Source organism: Erpetoichthys calabaricus, chromosome 7, assembly GCF_900747795.2.
Source record: "Erpetoichthys calabaricus chromosome 7, fErpCal1.3, whole genome shotgun sequence".
Taxonomy (NCBI): domain Eukaryota; kingdom Metazoa; phylum Chordata; class Cladistia; order Polypteriformes; family Polypteridae; genus Erpetoichthys; species Erpetoichthys calabaricus.
Window position 1 is genome coordinate 27,623,675 of NC_041400.2, and position 21,919 is coordinate 27,645,593.

General features: G+C 34.4%; 1 protein-coding gene across 4 annotated transcripts in view; it reads left to right on the top strand.

Annotated features, from left to right (window-relative positions):
* The window catches only part of slc12a2 (solute carrier family 12 member 2), a 198,868-nt gene that overhangs the window by 76,625 nt on the left and 100,324 nt on the right, over positions 1–21,919 (top strand). For all 4 annotated transcript variants that reach the window (XM_028804887.2, XM_028804888.2, XM_028804891.2 and 1 more), the window contains exons 2-4: positions 11,061–11,180; positions 12,078–12,153; positions 14,033–14,128. In XM_028804887.2, the coding sequence (XP_028660720.1) occupies positions 11,061–11,180; positions 12,078–12,153; positions 14,033–14,128 (292 nt within the window). The remainder of the gene's footprint in view (positions 1–11,060; positions 11,181–12,077; positions 12,154–14,032; positions 14,129–21,919) is intronic.

Sequence of the window (21,919 nt, forward strand, 5' to 3'; positions counted from 1 at the left end):
TGTGGCTAACAATTACCTAATACATAATGTAAGCCTGCCAAATGCGTTTGGTGTTATGTACCTTTAAAACACCAGAGGATTTTTGGAAGGACCTTATCTGTGCATACTATACCATTAAAATCCAGAACACTACAGGACATCTTTTTTATGTGGATTATTGTTCTTTTGTAATCTTCTTTAACACAAACATTAATGTGAAAACGTAGATTCAGTCTTTAAATGTACTTAGCTTAACATGAAATGTTAATAGTTATTAAAACCTGATGTCTTTGTAGTTGGTGACACATTTACATCATAATATTGTATGCTAAATGCATCATACCATTGCAGTGTAGTAGGTGAAAGTTCTACATATTCAGCTTTCTGGATCGTTATAATTACAAAGCTTGACAGGAGGATGAATTTTCCTTTTCTAATAATTTTTAACCTCTTATACTGTGCATAACTGATTTTTGTAATGCTTACATTATTTTGTTGTGTTTCAGACTATGCAATTGTGTGTTTTGATAGATGGTGTGTTTTGATAGATGGTCACCTCCATTTTATAGCTATCTCCACTTGACTGAAGCCATCTCATATACATTTCTCTTCTGGTTCGTCCTGCTTCCACTTCAAAACCGGTCCCGCCCACACGCAGCCGACACGGCATTTCTCGATTCCTATTCGTCGTCTTCCATGTCATGCACTATACTGGCCTGCTGAGCGTAATACATCCAACAAGTACTCGAGGTGCTGCCACAATGGTAAAGTAGCTTTACCACAATTGCGGGAGCCGCCTGTGTCTTTACAACAGCTTCTTACACAGCAAACATCAGAAGCTAAAAATTATCGTGAACACATTCAAGAATACAACTCTTCTCTAGCGTTTGCTTCCATGGGTGCACAGATAACTCAACCTCCTGGCCACGGGCTATACTATTTTAAAATACACAGGCAAATTTATCACCAAATCTCTCCACTTACGCTATACACTTCTGCCTCTCCAGGATATGGACAGTTGTATGTTTTTGACACAGCACAAGCTACTAAAGTACGCTTACAAAATAAAACAAATTCTTCATGCAGCGAAAATGTACTTCTCCAGCTAGATACCATGCTCAGAACCATCAACCGCTTCGCTAAATCATATAAACACATGCATGAAATCGCTCAGTCCAATCCAACAGCATCTGTACGAATGGTTTTCAAGGAAAACCCTATGCAGGATTTACAACGATACCCCAACATGTCACACCGATGTTGCAGTGATATTCGTCGGAGAAGATGGCGAAACGCCTGCCAAAAGGGACATTTGCATCTATCCCATAGGCAACTCCTGTAAACAGATTTCCACGCTCAATATGAATTGCGATCCTATGGTTTACCCACTTTTATTCCCTTGCGGAGACATTGGCTGGCACAAAGATTTACAACATGTTCCCGATAAAAGAACCGCCAAGCAAATAAGGCTTGCTCAATGCCAATTTTACGCGTACAGATTACAAATGAGGAATACTTTTAGTATTTTGCACTCCAGCGTCAAACTATTCCAATAGTACGTCATAGATGCGTATGTTAAAACAGAGTGCACGCATCTCAACTATCTCAGATTACATCAACAAGATCTGCGTGTTGAACTATCAGACGCACTGCAAGCAAACGCTGAAAATAAGTTCGTGTAGGCAAAATGATCATATTACCATCCACATTTCCAGGAAGTCCAAGATACATGCAACAAAACTATCAGGATGCCATGGCCATAGTACGTAAATTCTGAAACCCTGATTTATTTATCACTTTCACATGTAATCCTGCTTGGCCGGAAATTCTACATGCACACTGCGTCTTTCAAGAAGTATTTATTTCTTCTTGATTTCTGAATTCCTTTCTCACCATTTTCCGTTCCTATTCTTACACCGCCGTATGCTACGGCAGACGTTGGCTAGTATTCTTTATAATTTCAGTACCTGTTAAAGCATCTTGAAATCGGCAAGTGAATTCAACACTGTCCAATTTTTTTGTGAGGAAAATCATAGATTAGAATTGGCCATAAAATCATGACTGATGTACCTCTTCTAAGTAGTAAGTACTGTAACTAAGTAACTCAGGATGTAACCAAGTACAGTACTTCATTTATCATTGGAAAAATAATATTATAATTAGGCAGAGGAATAAAACAAGACTGTTAAACAACCTCAGAGAGGTATATAACATGGATAAAACATTAAGGGAATGGAGTAAACACAACCACTCACACTTTTCAATTTCAGATTGACTGAGGTTAGTCTTTCAAATAGTTTTAAAAGAAGATGGTGTTTTATACATCCCAAGAAAACCATGATGCACAAGCAAGGGTCAGAAAGCTTACCAATTGCTATACATAGATTTCTACTAGGTACATTAGGAAAGATGTAGACAGGATAGTATCTTTGATAAATTTGAAAAAGATGAAAGAATTATTATCCCAGAGTTTATTCTCTTTTACTGAAGAGATTATAGTTTTGTGTAGTATGAGTATGTTTGTATGCTTTCTCAAAGTGTGTAGTATTGTGTCAGACATATAAGAATGGTCAGCTGCAGTAAAGAAGCGAGGGTTTTTTGGAAACCTGTACCATTAACTCAGCTTCAGGCATGAACAGATACTCTCTGAGTAGCTTGAGTTAGAGGAAGACGAATGGTCAAAGCCTACAGATAGACCAATGTATCATCTGCATCATCTGCATAACAGTGAATTGGAAAAACATTGTGACAGATAGCGGGCGCTGTCATCCCCTTGAACCCTCAGACCACACGTCAGACATCAGATGAAAGTCCAAAGATTAATTTATTATAATAACTAGCAAAATACCCGCGCTTCGCAGCGGAGAAGTAGTGTGTTAAAGAGGTTATGAAAAAGTAAAGGAAACATTTTAAAAATAACGTAACATGATTGTCAATGTAATTGTGTTGAAATTGTTATGAGTGTTGCTGTCATATATATATATATATATATATATACATACATATACACATATATTATATAGATATATATATTATATAGATATATATATATATATATAATATGTGTGTATATATATATATATATATATATATATATATATATATATATATGTATGTGTATATATATATATATATATATACACATACACATATATATAATATATATATACACATGTATATGTAATATATATATATATATATATATATATATATATATACATACACATATATATATATATATATATATATATATATATATATATATATATATATATATATATATAGATATATATAGAAGTAGTGTGTTAAAGAGGTTATGAAAAAAAAAGGAAACATTTTAAAAATAACGTAACATGATTGTCAATGTAATTGTGTTGTCATTGTTATGAGTGTTGCTGTGTTTTATATATATAAAATACACACACACACATATAAACATATATATACATATACACATATATATACATATCTACATATCTACATATATATATATATATATATATATATATATATATATATATATATATATATATATATATATATATATATATATATATATATACATATATATATATATATATATATACATATACACATCCACATATCAACATATATATATACACATATATACACACACACACGTTTTATGGGTGATGATTGTTTTACTCTTTTTATTTTTATTTTATTTTATTGTAGAATCAACTCCTATCTGCGCACAGCAGGGCAGCCGTGGGCGGATGCGTATGGTGTATTCACTCCATGTTATCGTGCATTGCGCTGTCAGTGGTATTTTGATAAAAGAATTGGAACAACATATAAGAAGCGTATAAATTATTAAACAGTAAAACATTAACATTTAAGAAGTAAAGTTACATTAAGTACTACTGCAGTGCCTTCGGGTATACCTCATTTTTTGTTTGCCCATTACATGCTTAAATGTATACATTTTTTGGTGCCCTTACCCGAGAACACGCGACATATAACCGAGCGTGGGAGAAGCATGGATTTTAAACACGCGTTGAGTTCATCTGCTGGTCTCCCTCGTGGAATAACTGGTAATGTTTGACTAAAATCTACAGCGAGTAAAACGACATTACCTCCTATTTTTTTTTTTTACGATCTCTGAGATCTTGCTTTTTTCGGTTCAAGGCTTCATAAGCTCTTTTATGTTGTATGGTGTACTTATCCCAAACCATCATCTTTGAATGTTGCAAGACTTTCGCCTTGTATGTAGATCGGGGTAATTACATTCATTGCATTCCTAGTCTGAATCACAATCTGATTGTATGGGTGGTTACCTGGCACTGTAGGGTTGCCACCCGTCCTTTAAAATACGGAATCGTGCCGCGTTTGAGAATGAAATTGCGCGTCCCGTTTTGAATCAATACTGGACGGGATTTATCCCGTATTTTTTTTATCATTTTTTTTTTAAAGCAGCGTCTCATGCAAATCATCCCACACGCATTTTATGAAGATGCCTCCTTTCCTACTTTGGATTGGGTAATACTTGATGTCATCGTTAGTTTGATTGGTGTTTTTAACTGTCCAGTGAGGAGGGCGTGTCTTTTAAGTACAGTCTGCAAAGTGTTGGCACTGAGATGTGGCGTCAGCGCCATAGTTGAAGCCCCTAACGTTGCGGTCAGCAAGTCGGCTAACATCCGCCATGTGCCGTCTTTCAGTTGCGAGAAGCAGATCATAGAATGGTTGAAACTGTTGCCCCTAACGTTGCGCCACGGCGTGTGGTTCGTTTATACCTCGTGTCTTCTCATTAAACTTTTATCTCGCGAATATGTTATTGCAATCCGCAGCGGGAGCGTTTCTATAAATTTAATTTAAACTTACGTTTTATACCGTGCTTTGTTTCCCTTATGAACATGCTTGTATGCTTAACTCGCTCCGTTCTCAATTGTTTAATTAATTTTTTGCTCTTCGCTGTTTGCGGCTGTTCCTCCATTTCCCCCTACTTCGTTCTTTTATCTCGCGAATATGTTATTGCAATCCTTAATGGGAGCGTTTCAATAAACTGATTGAAAGTAGTTTTGCATTTACCTTTTTAGTAAAAGGCGAGCTTTTAAGCCTGAGAAATCACCCCGTAAATGCACACGTTTAATTGGACATGTGTTAATATGTATGGTTACACAGTATTAAAAGACAGTGAACAATGTCAGTTACCTTTCTTCCCGCGTTTGATAAAAGGTGAGCTTTTAAGCCTGAGAAATCACCCCGTAAATGCACACGTTTAATTGCACATGTGTTAATATGTATGCTTACACAGTATTAAAAGACAGTCAAAAATTAACGTAATTTACCTTCGTTCCCGCGTGTGACTCGTGCTGTAAATGTCTTCCTTGTTTTTAGTTCACGTGATTACGTAGGAGGCGTGATGATGCGATACGTGACTCCGCCTCCTCCATTACAGTGTATGGACAAAAAATATGTTCCAGTTATGACCATTACGCTTTGAATTTCGAAATGAAACCTGCCTAACTTTTGTAAGTAAGCTGTAAGGAATGAGCCTGCCAAATTTCAGCCTTCCACCTACACGGGAAGTTGGAGAATTAGTGATGAGTGAGTCAGTGAGTGAGTGAGTGAGTCAGTCAGTCAGTGAGGGCTTTGCCTTTTATTATTATAGATAAAGTGCACAAAGCACCCTTAACTCCACAATACTTCAATAATAATCAATAATAAATCACAATAAACAATCCTCCACTCCCAGCAGCTCAGTCACCCTTCCTCCCAACTCGGCTCAAACTGCTGGGGTTTCCCGGCGTCCTTTTAAAGTCTACTTAAGACGAAAGTCATGATGAATTTTATGTTATTACTAGCAAAATACCCGCGCTTCGCAGCGGAGAAGTAGTGTGTTAAAGAGGTTATGAAAAAAAAAAGGAAACATTTTAAGAATAACGTAACATGTTAGTCAATGTAATTGTGTTGTCATTGTTATGAGTGTTGCTGTGTTTTATATATATAAAATACACACACACACATATAAACATATATATACATATACATATACACATATATATACATATCTACATATATATATATATATATATATATATATATACATATACACATCCACATATCAACATATATATATACACATATATACACACACACACGCTTTATGGGTGATGATTGTTTTACTCTTTTTATCTTTATTTTATTTTATTGTAGAATCAACTCCTATCTGCGCACAGCAGGGCAGCCGTGGGCGGATGCGTATGGTGTATTCACTCCATGTTATCGTGCATTGCGCTGTCAGTGTTATTTTGATAAAAGAATTTGAACAACATATAAGAAGCGTATAAATTATTAAACAGTAAAACATTAACATTTAAGAAGTAAAGTTACATGAAGAACTACTGCAGTGCCTTCGGGTATACCTCATTTTTTGTTTGCCCATTACATGCTTAAATGTATACATTCTTTGGTGCACCTACCCGAGAAGACGCGACATATAACCGAGCGTGGGAGAAGCATGGATTTTAAACACGCGTTGAGTTCATCTGCTGGTCTCCCTCGTGGAATAACTGGTAATGTTTGACTAAAATCTACAGCGAGTAAAACGACATTACCTCCTATTTTTTTTTTTACGATCTCTGAGATCTTGCTTTTTTCGGTTCAAGGCTTCATAAGCTCTTTTATGTTGTATGGTGTACTTATCCCAAACCATCATCTTTGAATGTTGCAAGACTTTCGCCTTGTATGTAGATTGGGGTAATTACATTCATTGCATTCCTAGTCTGAATCACAATCTGATTGTATGGGTGGTTACCTGGCACTGTAGGGTTGCCACCCGTCCTTTAAAATACGGAATCGTGCTGCGTTTGAGAATGAAATTGCGCGTCCCGTTTTGAATCAATACTGGACGGGATTTATCCCGTATTTTTTTTATCATTTTTTTTTTAAAGCAGCGTCTCATGCAAATCATCCCACACGCATTTTATGAAGATGCCTCCTTTCCTACTTTGGATTGGGTAATACTTGATGTCATCGTTAGTTTGATTGGTGTTTTTAACTGTCCAGTGAGGAGGGCGTGTCTTTTAAGTACAGTCTGCAAAGTGTTGGCACTGAGATGTGGCGTCAGCGCCATAGTTGAAGCCCCTAACGTTGCGGTCAGCAAGTCGGCTAACATCCGCCATGTGCCGTCTTTCAGTTGCAAGAAGCAGATCATAGAATGGTTGAAACTGTTGCCCCTAACGTTGCGCCACGGCGTGTGGTTCGTTTATACCTCGTGTCTTCTCATTAAACTTTTATCTCGCGAATATGTTATTGCAATCCGCAGCGGGACGTTTCTATAAACTTAATTGAAAGTTACGTTTTACACCGTGCTTTGTTTCCCTTATGAACATGCTTGTATGCTTAACTCGCTCCGTTCTTAATTGTTTAATTAATTTTTTGCTCTTCGCTGTTTGCGGCTCTTCCTCCATTTCCCCCTACTTCCCGTTCAATAAACTGATTGAATATAGTTTTGCATTTACCTTTTTAGTAAAAGGTGAGCTTTTAAGCCTGAGAAATCACCCCGTAAATGCACACGTTTAATTGGACATGTGTTAATATGTATGGTTACACAGTATTAAAAGACAGTGAACAACGTCAGTTACCTTTCTTCCCGCGTTTGATAAAAGGTGAGCTTTTAAGCCTGAGAAATCACCCCGTAAATGCACACGTTTAATTGCACATGTGTTAATATGTATGCTTACACAGTATTAAAAGACAGTCAAAAATTAACGTCATTTACCTTCGTTCCCGCGTGTGACTCGTGCTGTAAATGTCTTCCTTGTTTTTAGTTCACGTGATTACGTAGGAGGCGTGATGACGCGATACGTGACTCCGCCTCCTCCATTACAGTGTATGGACAAAAAATATGTTCCAGTTATGACCATTACGCTTTGAATTTCGAAATGAAACCTGCCTAACTTTTGTAAGTAAGCTGTAAGGAATGAGCCTGCCAAATTTCAGCCTTCCACCTACACGGGAAGTTGGAGAATTAGTGATGAGTGAGTCAGTGAGTCAGTGAGTCAGTCAGTGAGGGCTTTGCCTTTTATTATTATAGATTAATTGCATTTGTATGTTTGTTTTTTAACTCTATATGTTGATGTGTTAATGGCAATGATGTTTTGAAAATCAAATTAAAAATAATATATGGGTTGAACTGACTGCTAGAAAAGTTCCCCTCTTATCATTAATGTACACATAAAGAGAAGCAAGTCTGGGCATTTCTGAAGTGAAACAAGAGGTGAGATAAGTGACAAATATACAGATTAACTGCCAGCACCTTGAAATCTTCAAGATGCCTCCGCAAATATCTTGAGAGCCTAAAACAATTAACAAGCATGGATAAAATTAGAGAAATTAGCAAGTGGGTATGTAAATTAGTTGAATTCCCTTCTTTTTATCAGTGTTGGGAGTCCAAGTGTTATATGTATTTTTAGTAATAATTATATTAAAATACAAGGAAGAAATCTTACAAACTAGGATTAATTAAATTAATCCAACCAAGTCCCTTCATCTTTTGTATTCGATTTTTGATAATTGACAGTTTAATCAATCTCTCCACCAATGTAGAATTTATCAAACTTCATTTTATTCAGCCAGCAATTTTCCATTTCTGCTACTTGGGTTTCATAAATACTATGTTTCGTTTTGCCATACACCTGACAAATTGACAGACCTTCTAAGCAGTTTTTTTTGCCAAGAGATATAATGTAGAGAAGCCCGTGTTGGTAAGCATCATATTGTCAGTGGCAATTTAGCACAGGTTGATTCAATGCATATTTATGAAAGCTTTGTTTGACAGAATATTTGTGATATCAGGAATTTTAAGGAAATGCTATATGAAATGGTTTACCTTAATGTCATTCTGACTTCTAGGCATTCTATTTATTCTGCTTTGGTTATAATCTAATGATGTAGGTTGTCAAGAATTTATGAGTTTATATGAAAATATTATCGGCTCAGTATAGTATGCTGTTCAAGGCATGAAGTGTAAGGCTTCCAGTAGCCTTCATATACACTTTAAAACTGAGAAAGTACTGCACATTTCACACAAGTTTGAAGTGATTGAAAAGGCCATCCCTGTGATAAGCATGCAAAACCTTCTTTAGCAAATCCCCTACTGTCTTATACAATTAGCATTCCAAAGTGGATAAAAGAGTAGAAAGTTATTTGAGTTGTTGAACCTCCAGGAATTCATGTATTCAGGTGAATGTAAACAAACTTTGTGAAACCCAAATGTAGTATATTTCTCAATTTGGAAATGTTGGTACTGTTATCTATCCAAAATATCCAATACATGAGGTGTTTTCTAAACATTATTTATTGTTGCTGATATTTAATAGTCTGTTAAAAATCTGAAATATTCAACAAGTTGACTGAGAAGTGAAAGGAGTTTTGCATTAGGAAATCAAGTAGTGTATTGCTAAAGCAGCAAACAAAGATGAGTTGTATGCATCTTATTTTATGTAGTGTAAATGCAGCAAAAGCTAAATCTTATCTGGTAACTTTGAGAATCTGTCAAATTTTAGAACATTTAATCTGTCTTGTGTCTTTTTTGGTTAATGTATAGTATGTATACAGAAGGCCACACACATTATCATTAATAGAACATAGGCATTTGGAAGCACCCATTTTGAGAATTGCATTGCTTGTTAACTAGGTATTTTTTGGTGTAAGTGCCTCTCTTGGAGGAAAATGGATTTTATGAGAATTAGATTAAGTCCACAAGTTGACTAAGTAGTATGGATGGCCAAGATATGTGTTTGTGAAAAACAGCAACCATAAAACCAAACAAAGCTCTTGCTGAAGTCAGCAAACAGTTTGATACATAGTGTCAATAATTAAGGTATGCATTCACACAATGATTTAAATGATGTTCTTGCTTATATAGCCAGAGAGAGTTACAGCAAAAGGTAAAGCTATAACTGAAAAATATACATTCATTCCCATGTACCTGTGCTGACATGGATTTAGAAAATGAACAGACATTAATAAAACATGTAACCTGTAACAAAATTAGAGTAGAAGTAAATCAGGACATAACTGAGTACTTCTTTAGGTAAGTTTTGTCAGACTCCAGTCTGGCTTTTTAGTCTCTTTGTCTACAGTGGGGTCCTCCAGGGTCTCCTACCATATCATTCCATTTCATTTAGATAGTGACAGATATTGTGAGGTCACACTGTTACACCCTGGGTCTGCAGGTCAGCTTGAATATTTTTGGAAGTTGATTGAGGTTCTTTATCCACTATTCAAACAATCTTCCGTTGCACTCTTTCATCCGTATTTGTCTTCTGTCCAGGGAGGTTAGCTACAGTGCCATGTGCTATGAACTTCTTAATGACACTGTGCACAGTAGATACAGAGATACTAAGATCTCAGGAGATGAACTTTTAGCATTGAGATTCTGCATGCTTTTACACAATTTTGGTTCCCAAGTCCTTGGATAATTCTTTACTCTTCTTCCTTTTCTCCATGCTCACTGTAGTACACACAGACACAAGGACTGAGTCAAGATTTCTCCATTTAAACTTGTTGCAAGAGTGATTTCTATATTGTCAGCACCTGTTACTTGCTACAGAGGAGCATCACATGATTTAAATCCAATTATTTCTGATATTTTTGAAAAGGTGCCAATAATTTTGTCCAGTCCATTACTGGAGATCTGTGTGGAATAATGGGTTAGCTGTGCTTTTATGTTGTTTTTCAAAAGCATTATTAATTGTAACAAGAGAAGTTGTGCAAGAGTCATTTTCTGATAAAAGTGCAGGGATGTCAGTGTTTTTGACCATGACTGTATTAGAAGAATTATAAAATTATATCAAAATGATGTGAGCAAAAGTCTTTTTTTTTTTTTTTTTTTTTTTTTTTTGGTGGATTATATATCACTGGACTTATGTATGCTTATTGCCATGGTAGACCACCTAATGCATTTGAAGGTGATATTATGACAACACTATTGTATGTCCATGCCAGATATCAGTTTATGATGCTAACATTTTTTAACTAAATTAAATATTTATTTCAGTTTGATAGTTAAGTATGCCATTTTATCCAATGCATTTTTTTGTAATTTGTTCCAGGAACCTTTTGAGGATGGCTATGCAAATGGGGAAGACAGCACTCCAATGGAAACAGCTGCTGCCAAAGAAGCAAATGAAAGCAAAGGAGTTGTAAAATTTGGTTGGATTAAGGGTGTGCTGGTGAGCGTTTGTTTCTTTGAAATTAGTTGGTTTATTAATCTAGTTATTTTCTGTTCTTCTTCTACATCCAAAGAGCCATGCACTCATTATGTAGTGCAATTCCAGTTTCCCTAATTCAGGTTTATGTCCTTAAACATACTGATCTGTTTTATTTGTAAACATTCACTGTAAATTAAGGTGGCAAAATCCATAAATATTTTGGTGTGAAAGCATGTATGCATATAATTTTCAATTTTAGATAAAATTGTTTTTGCGGATCCATTTAAAATGCTTGTAGTTGTATCACACAAAAACATGCTACAACATGGAGAGAGTGTACATTTTTTGGCATTGTTTTAATTAATTTAATTAAATTCTGTTTTTCCCTTTTGGTTTGTGTGAAATATTTTACCATTATTTCATCTTCTTTAAACCCTGTGTACAAATTGCAGGCTCCTTGATTGCTCCTTGATATGTTTTTGATAGGATTTTATTTTTAAAAATGATTTACTCTGAAGTATATTAATCTTAATTAACTAAAATTGTTTCCTTGAAAGGTAGATCATCTGAACTATATGAAACACAAAAAATGTTACTGTTAATAAGTTAACTTGAAGTGCTTATCACTTTTAATACCCTGCCTCCAATGATTTTATTTATATCTTTGTGCCTGACAGTCGAAGAGTGCAGCAACAGCTTTGCTTTTTACACTATACTATAAATTCCAACATAAATCAGAAAACTCATAATGCATGCTAGATCTCATTGCTGTATTTACACTAATATCCTAGATTATTCATTGAAAATGTGGTAAATAATTTAAGGTCATGTACATTTTTTAACGGGAGCCTGTTATTTAAGCATTTGTTTCTTTGCTTCACTAATTATATACTGTTCTATTTTTGATTCTACTTCTAGGTGCGATGTATGCTAAATATATGGGGTGTCATGCTGTTCATTCGCATGTCTTGGATTGTTGGGCAGGCTGGCATTGGTGGGTAAATATTTATTGTGAAATGCAAATGCAATTTAAGTCTGGACAGTAGTCCACACCATGTATTATCCACTTGCTAAATATTGCTATGAGGAGCTAAATGCAGGAAGTATTTGTTCTAGCAGACCATCTAGTATGGTAAACTTGTGATAGCTAGCATTATCCTTATAAATGGGTAAGCTTGACTAAGGCAGTTGCATTTAGTGAATAACAACCAGGATTTTGGCTGTATGATTTGAAACTTACATTACTAACTCAGACTGCTGGATTTGATCAAATTAATTCAGCCAGTTACAAGACTTAGTCTGAATGCTAGTCTCTAATTTGTTGTCAGTGTACTGGGAGTATAAGTGTTTTCAGTTCACTTCTTCTAGAGCAGTGATTCCTAGCCTTTTCAATGGCCTGCACCCCTAGAAAATATTGATTTATTTTCATGCCCCCTACAAAAGTAGTATCACATTTGAAGATGAAGTCTAATTTCTAATTTTTGAACCACAAATTGAACAATAAACAGTACTGCAGTGTGAACAAATTGAACTAAAAAATATCAGCTTTTAACGCAGTGCATAAAAATTAAACATAAATGGAATAATTTACCTTTATAAAGCTCATTAATCTTGAAAATGTTTACCCCTTGAAACAGACACCCGATTGATGATCTGTGGGTTGGAGTATACCGCAAAGCATCAAGCACCGTGAGGAAATGACACATGATCAAGGGGTTTTGTGGATTGCTAAGCAATGAAACACAGTCAACTAGCTTTGCCCCCTGATAACACCTGCACTGCAGTTCAAAACCAGATATGCCGCATAGTTAAAATTGCTGTGCTACTGCTAAGACCACCAGCAGGTGTTGCATCCAGTTCAGTCCCCCTTGTCACCCCCCACCGGCAAAAATGTCAGTCAAACTTTGAAATAAGTGACATTTCATTATCAGGGCTTGCACAGAAATCAAAACTATACCTTGCCTTTCTCTACGGATCTTTAAAAAAAAAAAAAAGTTACATGCCTTCATGAATACTCCGCCTGCAGCAAGGAACCCTCAAGAATGTGCATTTCTGCGGCTCATTTCACAGGTGGCAATTACGCATGCAATGCTTGATTCTTTAAATACCATAGAACAGGAGCACTAATTAATAAAAGTTTGATAATGTATATTTGTAAGTTTGTAGCTACTACTGTTTTTTAAAATGGAATATTATGGGAGCAAGTGATTTTTGTGAATATTGAATAAAGTTTATTGATAAAACCTCAAAAAAGGAAGGAAAAAAAGAAACTTAAGAATCCAAATTTATTATCAAATAGCGACCGGACCTGTCAAAGACGGGTAACAGAATCATTTAAAAACATTTCATCTCTTGCCTTAAGTTTACCCGCAGTGCCTTTCCTCGATGTCCACAAGTGTCTGATCCTCTCTTGACCAGCACTCAATCTGTCAAGCACATTCCCATAAAGCCTGCTTCTCAGACTTTGTCTTTCGAGCTGCCTTGCATGCCTGCTATTTGCTTCCATACCTCCTTTCATTGAAGATGATTCTTAGCTTACCCACTACACAATTTGCACTACCTGGTAGTGACACATGCTCCCTTGCCTTTACTCCTCATGTCTCACACTTTCTCTTTCAATTGCATCACGAAGCACAAACAGACTAGACCGATTGCTCACAGGGACTGAACACATGCACACAGACCTTTGTGTTTTATTATATAGTTGATTATCTTGCTGTGGGTTATACACTATTTCAACTAACTTTCCACTTGTTTAACTTTTTTTTTCTTTCAATTTTGTTAGCTTGGCCACTAGATTGATTTGTTTTTTGTTGATCAAGTAATGCATTTTAACCCAATTTAACAAGACGTTTCTGTCTACATTTCCACAGGTTTGTCATGTGTAATCATTCTCATAGCAACAGTTGTAACAACGATCACTGGTCTTTCTACTTCAGCTATTGCAACCAATGGATTTGTTCGAGGAGGTAATATCATTTATTAATTTTTGTGTTTTTGTCTAAATAAAAGAATGGGTAATTAGCTCTAAAATATTTAATTAATCAACCAAATCTTATAATCTTAACCAAATCAAATAATATCCTATATATTAAGTGGACAGCTTTATTCAGGGTATATGAAGACATTTGTCCTTCTCACATCTGTCATATTCTTAAAGAGAACCAAGATGCTGATTCTAGGACTTGAAATTCTTTTTAAAATGGTTGGGATCCCCCTTAAATTTAACACAAAGTTGGATTTAAGATTCACGGGGGTTAGGATATGAAAATGTGTTGAAAAATAGGGGTTCAAAACCTGCGGTTTAAAAAGCAGTTTGATTTTAATATTTCAGGCATTTTGTTCTAATGTCACAACTTATTCTTTCTGATGTTTACAGAACTTTATTAAACAGTAGATAAAGTTTAGTAGATATTTATCAGCCAGTCATTCAAATAACTTTTTATGTCTGCTATTTTAACTTTCAATAATTCTTTAATTTTGCATGTAGACATTTCTGTTCATGTTTTGGCCTGTAATTAAGAAAAATGGAGAGAATGTAAAATAACCTTAGAAAAATAAGTGTTTTTTTTTAATCAATACCCTACTGTTTTTCCTGTTAGAATATATATTATTTTCTGCAGTTTTAAGACATTTGAGCAGTTAGTGCAAGGCTGTAAGTGTAAATGCTGTTAATTTAAGAAATTTTAGATATTTAGTTAAAATATAATTAATACATTCTTATCTTACCTGGCATCATAGAATTCAGAATCTGAACAGCACTATCACTTTACTTATTCAGAATACTATGTTCAAATCCAACGCCTAATTATCTATGTGGAGTTGTTCTCTTTGTGCCTTTATTTTTCTGAATTGGAGTAAGCAGGTTTAAGAATGAAAATAACTAATATTAGTTTGCCAGTGAATGTGTTTGCTTTTAAAATTACAATGAACAGTTGCTACAAGAAAATATTTCTGGAAAACCAAAAGAGAATGTAAAACAGAATTGTGGCATCATTGAGAGAGGTGTCCTCATTTTTCTTTTGGATTGTCCAACTAGTCAGAGTTAGAGAGGTGTCTTTCTTCTAAAGCCGATTTTCATAAAGGTCAGCTTATCCATGAACATTGTTTGTAATCTATTTTCAGTAAAGGCAGTATGCCCACTAAAAACATTTTAAAGAATTGTTTGGTATTTTTTTTAAGCACATTACTCAACATACATCAAATAAAAAAATTAACCTAAATATGAATTTACTGAACAATTTTAATCCGTATAAAGAATTTCTGTATTACTGGCACACAAAAATATACCTCAGCCTGTTTTTAGCCTTTAATTTAAGAGTTTGGTTGAGTTTTTTAAAAAGTGCAGCTTAAATGAAGGACACTGCAAGCACCGTGACTTTGATTCTTCCTGCACACTTGCGCAACTCTACTGAAGACACGATTGCCATACTGTATTCACAACTTTGCGTTCTGGTAAAGAGCAGAGACAACAGAAAGGTGACATCTTGTGCATACAACCATAGCAAAACATAAACAATGAAGAAAATAAATGAATTCCTAAGTAACAATTTTGGCATAATTAAAACGGTGATTTAAAAAATGATGTTGACTATTCTTGTAACAAGTAAGAGAGTGCTTACCAAATAAACATGTACAGAGAGGCATTTATTTAAAATTAGAATTTGCAGGAATCACTAATGTTTTGCATAGATCAGATAACTTCACTTGTATAGATAGATAGATAGATAGATAGATATATAGTATACTAAATTGACCAACTGATCTATGGGAAGGATTTTTTTAAAATTTAGCTATAAACAACTCTTAATTAAACCTTTGTTATATTATTTCTTCTTCCTAATTCTTTCATGCATGGATTCTGCTCTTATGAATTAACCTAACCTCTACTGTCATGCTTCAGTCCACCTTAATAAAAGGACAAGTGTCTGTGTGTCCGTGTACTTGTATGTTCGTCTATTTGCTAGGTTTCTGTTTCTGTTTGCCATTTTCTATGAGATTTATAAAAGCAGTTCTAATGTAAGTGTTGTCCCATCTATTGGAATAATAAACGCAATGCATGTTATTATTACATTCATTATAAAATACATTTCAGCAGATGGTGTGCTGCAAATGTTAATGCTGAGGTTTACGTTGATATTTACATATAAACTGATCGTTGATGGGTAGCCGAGCTAGTCTAACTTAGTAAACGGACAAGTTTCTATGTGTTATGTCTGTGTGTCTGTCCAGTTGTTATGTCTCTGCTGTCCAATGGATGATGCATCACAAACTGTACCACTGCTTTTACAAATCCTGTACCAAATGATATCAACAGAGACCTAGCAACTGGATGGGCACATTGCACACAAATTTTAATGCTGAGGTTTATGTTGATTTCTTTGATTTCAACTAGTATCAGAATGGTAGCACACTTAATACAGCAATAACTTTCTAAATTATACATTGTGTTTTGTCCACTTTACAATAAAAGTACTAGATCTGTAAGCTAACCTATTCTGAAAATCTTAACAGTTGTTTAATATTGGAATTGATAACAAAACTTAAAGCATTTTATAAAATATTCAGACATCTGTATCCTGATGCCATATGATTTAATATTCTGTATTTTACTGTATGTACTTACAGTATGTTGTAGTTTGATGTGGCATATAGCGCAATGCCATAAGTTACTAAAAAACACTTGAAAGCCTATGTTTAATCATGGTGACACATATCCCACCAGTGTGCTAAGCAGTTGCACAGAGGTAGTCCTCTTGACAACCAACTGCAATTTTTCAGGCACATTTTGCTTCTCAGTCCTAAATGTTTACAAGTGTGTGCTATCCCTTACATAATTAGTTTAACACAATGTGTAACAAATATGCACTCTCATAATGATCTCTCTTACAGCCACAGGTCAGTCTTGAGTCTTGGTATTTTCCTTTTCAGCATTATGCTTACGTTCTATAAATACTATAATTCTATAAATCTATAAATTGTGTTTGGTATTTTTTTTTAAGCACATTACTCAACATAGCCATGAACTGGCAGCTAGCTGTTGATTCATCAAATAAAAAAATTAACCTAAATATGAATTTACTGAACAATTTTAATCAGTATAAAGAATTTCTGTATTACTGGCACACAAAAATATACCTCAGCCTGTTTTTAGCCTTTAATTTAAGAGTTTGGTTGAGTTTTTTATAAAGTGCAGCTTAAATGAAGGGCACTGCAAGCACTGTGACTTTGATTTTTCCTGCACACTTGCGCAACTCCACTGAAGACACAATTGCCATACTGTATTTCACAATTTTGCGTTCTGGTAAAGAGCAGAGACAACAGAAAGGTAACATCTTGTGCATACGACCATAGCAAAACATAAACAATGAAGAAAATAAATGAATTCCTAAGTAACAATTTTGGCATAATTAAAATGGTAATTTTAATGGTAATAATGTTTCATACAAAATAGCTTTGTTTTGCTTCAAATTTTTTTAAACTTTTGAAGTCCTTAGTTTAAATTTAGATGAAATATTTTCAGAATTTATATAGATTTTACTATCATGCCTTTTTCCGTATGTAGCAATCTTAAATTATTATTCAACATTGTGATTCATTGTAGTTACTCCAAAATAAATAGCTATAGGCAACTGTAGTATATACTGAAAACATATACCCGCTAATAGAGAGTATTGATAAAAAAAAGTTGTATTTTTGATTGAATTTGGTGTAAACCTGGAATGAAATGCTTAACAAGGTACAACTGGAAATGAAAAAGTATAAGCCCTTTCAGGACACTGTAAAAGAAGAGGGTTAAATTTACTGATTGCATTGCCATGCACTAAATACATCCAATTTTTTTTTCACTTTGAGAAGGGCTAATGTTTAGATGCTTAAGAAAAATGAGTAAGTTCATTGTATTTCAGAGCATCAAGAGAATGAGTACAGATGTGTGGGTTCAACCAATACCTCAGCTTTCAACATGTTGTGCCTCAGTGATAACAGCTAATTGTGCAGACTTTCATATTATTAATTCAAGTGTTCGAACAAAGTACAGTTAAATTTTACATTTCCGTAACTGATTCATGACTTTTGGTAAACTTGTCAGCAGCTGCTGAGTCTGGGCTTATGTCTTCAGTATCTGCTTGTAGATTTCAGATTCACCGTGTCAAAGCTGGCTATGCCTTTATTTTTTTAAACAATTTTCCACCATTTTAATTGCAAGAATTTCAGTTTGCAACAAATTAATCAACTTGTGTAGTTGAAAAGGTTCTTATTAATGGAGCTTCTTTGGAGTTGGAGAAATTTTTAACTAAATGCTGTAATCTTTGTTTTATAGAGGATTGTAGATGCATATTGAACTGAATTCTTCGGCAATTGTTAAAACATAATGCCAAGGAGTGTTAGGAGGTGTTCAGTTCAATAACAGGTTAATTTATAACTGTAAATTAGTCTTATTAAAAAACAAGCATTCATAAGGAGGAAAACTGACTTATTAAGTCAAGAGTGTTCTAAAGAGCTTTGTTCTCTTGGTAACACAGTGCTGTTAGTCTAATCCTTTGCAGAACTAATCATTTCAGGAATTTTCATCATTTGCAGATTTATTTGCCAAGTCCGTTTAGGTCTCAGAGTTGTTAATTACATGAGTAAAATAATATATGCCTTAAGGAAAATAAATTTTCTCTCTGTTCACAAGACTTTCTTTTCACCAAATAAGTATTATCCACTCAGAGAAGGAGTGATGTCCCTCTTGGTAAAGTTGTTTGGATGTGTAACATAATTCATATAAATGCATAAGTACATTATCTAGCATTTATTAGGAACAGCATTTGAGTTTTTTTTTTTTTTGGATCTTGATTTGTAGATAAGGTAGTTTTAACAATGTAAGTATGTTAAATTGGTGTTTTTTCCCCAATTCAGTTCAGTATATATTTTTAAATTCAAGAACTAAGGCAGTTTGTAAAGTATGCATTTCCACTGCACTGGCTCTTCTGTAAATTTTGATTGATGCGTCTGATTGTTGTCAGATTGGTATGATAAACTAATGCAGTGATTGCTGTATCGTTTTAAGAGTTGTGTGTGCTGTGGAGATGTCTTGCCTCTGGAATTTCTTTTCAAAGTCTAAACATCGTCTTTAGCATTTGCAATATTTTTTTTTATATTGGGAATGCAGATATCAATCCCACTGTTCTGAAATGCCTAACAGGGGCACTGTACTCACTCACATACTTGTTAGCGACCACCATCGTTGTTTTTTACTAGTTTAAAACTCAAGCAAAATAAACCCTTTAAAATAACTTTCTTATTAACTAATAAATTGGTGTATGCTATACAGACACTATTATTTCTGCAAGAAAATAACGACTTTAATTAATAAGTGAAGTAACACATGATTAGCAAAAATATCACTCTGATTAGTGTAAAATCAACTATTACAATCAAATAATCACTTCCACAATTATAAATAATAGCTAAAATACTGCCTTTTAATTTTAGCCAGAACACCGGCCCCTTTTGACATCTCAGGCTTTATTTAAAACCATCCTCTCTCCCTTTAATCAACCATTCCCATAAAGAACACGCAAATACACACACCTAAAGACCCAACTTCCCTACTTCAGTGACTGCCGAGAACCCTCAGAATCCCTGTAGAATGCTGCTGCATTGTCCGTCCTTAAAATTCAGTTTCACTTTAAACACATTCTGGCAACCCAGGGTGGCTTTTAATCAGAAACCTTATTCATCCTTTTGTCAGCAAAGTTTAATCAAATCGTTGAATCCACAGACTAAATTAAAATTGCTCATTTCTAGATCTCCAATGGTTATCCAATGGTCTCACGCTAGTCAGATTGTTTTGTGCATATTTCATAGTCCCAAAATCAAATGACAAATTCCTTCACACACTGAACCATGCTTGTGACTATTTTCTTAAATAATACCCATTAAACAGATTAAGGGGCATAATCATCAGAATAATTACTTCACTTAGTCAATTATAGATTCTGTCACAAAATACATCAGCAAATTCATTACATTTTTTATCTGTGAAAATGAGAGTGCTGTGCTATGCTGATGACAGCGGTTTGAGAAAACATTTAGTCATTTTGCAACCAGTGTTGCAAAAAGTACTGACATCAGTCTTAAGCTTGTGTGTACAGCTTCAGTATTTTGTGCATAAATGTTTTAGTAGAAAATGATGCAACTGCAACATGTACCTGGGTTCCAGTCTTTGGAGCATGCACTATACACCCATAGTACATGATCACTGGTTTTAACGGATGAAGTAAGTGAAGTATTGGATATTTTTTTGCTTATTCAAAAATGAATTGTATCTAATTCAAGTTGCCTAGTTTAATTTCAAATAAACCTATGTGTGTGAGGCCGTATGCAATAAGCCCTTATTTGATGTGTTGCAAGAGTGCTTGATTTTATGTGACATAGCCCGATTTGCATATTGAATGCTTCATATCAGGTTCCCTTTGACTTATAATGCTCTGAAAAAACAGAATAATCCCATTCACTTAAATTAAATGCAGATGCAGTGCCATAAAGATTTGTTTTCCTTCATCAACTCTAGCATGAACAAGAGCCATCATCCTTCATACAGAAAGTAGGAAAGTTTTTAAGGTGTAATTTCATTCTTCTGTGGGCAAAAAAGAGTGTGCCATGCCATGCAAGGCAAAATAGAAAGAACAATACTATATCAATTCTCTCCCCACCTGTGGTGTTTACTAGAGGATGGATCTGTGTCCAAGGTAACATCTTAGTATTGAGACCTGATGTTTAAGTAAAACAGTATCATTTAAGAATTTTGTAGAATTTCCATTCATTAATTCAAATTATGCTTTTTTTGAGCTTACAGGAAGTACTTCCTGCTCATCAAGTATTTGTATTATCAAGTATTAGTACTTGCTGAAACATTGAAGTCATTCTATTACAGGAGGAAGGCTAATAGGTTTGATTTGAAAATAACAACTGTAGTTCTTCTGCATCCATATGAAAGTGAATATTGTGGTCCAATATAGGGCTTAAACGGAGGCATAAGGAGTATAAACTGAGTACTATTATTATTTTTCCTAACACATTGAAAGACAAGATTGAGAAGTAAGAAGTAAACCACCAGTAACAATACCTGACAATGCTTACAAGTATTAAGTCTGTTTAGCAGTCCCTTTTATCAAAATGGCCACATAAACTGGAGTGCATAATAACTTGTATTTCCTAAATCTGAGCCTGTTAAAATATCATTAATGGTGCAAGTTAAGGTGTGCTCTTTATTATACCCCAGGCAAAGGTAAAAGAGACACTTTTTTGATTAAACATTGATTACGGTGTTTATGGTATGACAATTGAGGCACTACTATGTTCAAGGAGGTTAGAAGAGAAAAGATATGTTTTTAATTGGTCTGCAGTTATTAAGTAGTTTTGGATCTAATTCTACTGTACGCCATTTCAATTTTTTGACAATTGCATTTTTAAAGTCATCTGAAATTGTTATTGTTAGTAATAGTGTAATAATTATGGCAGTGGGCGAATGGATCTAAAGGAGAGGTGATTGTTTATTTAATTTTAAAATTAAGGGAAAATTATTTATTTATTCTGCTCTATTATTAAAATTACAATGGTTTTACTGTGAAAAATCACTTAATTTGATTAGTTGTACTGCAGTAAAATTGGAAGCAGACTTTACAGTCTAAAAGTTTTACGTCTTTAAAAAAAATCCTTGCTAATATTTGCAGGAGGAATTGTAGCAGGACAGATAAAAACCAGGAGGTCTG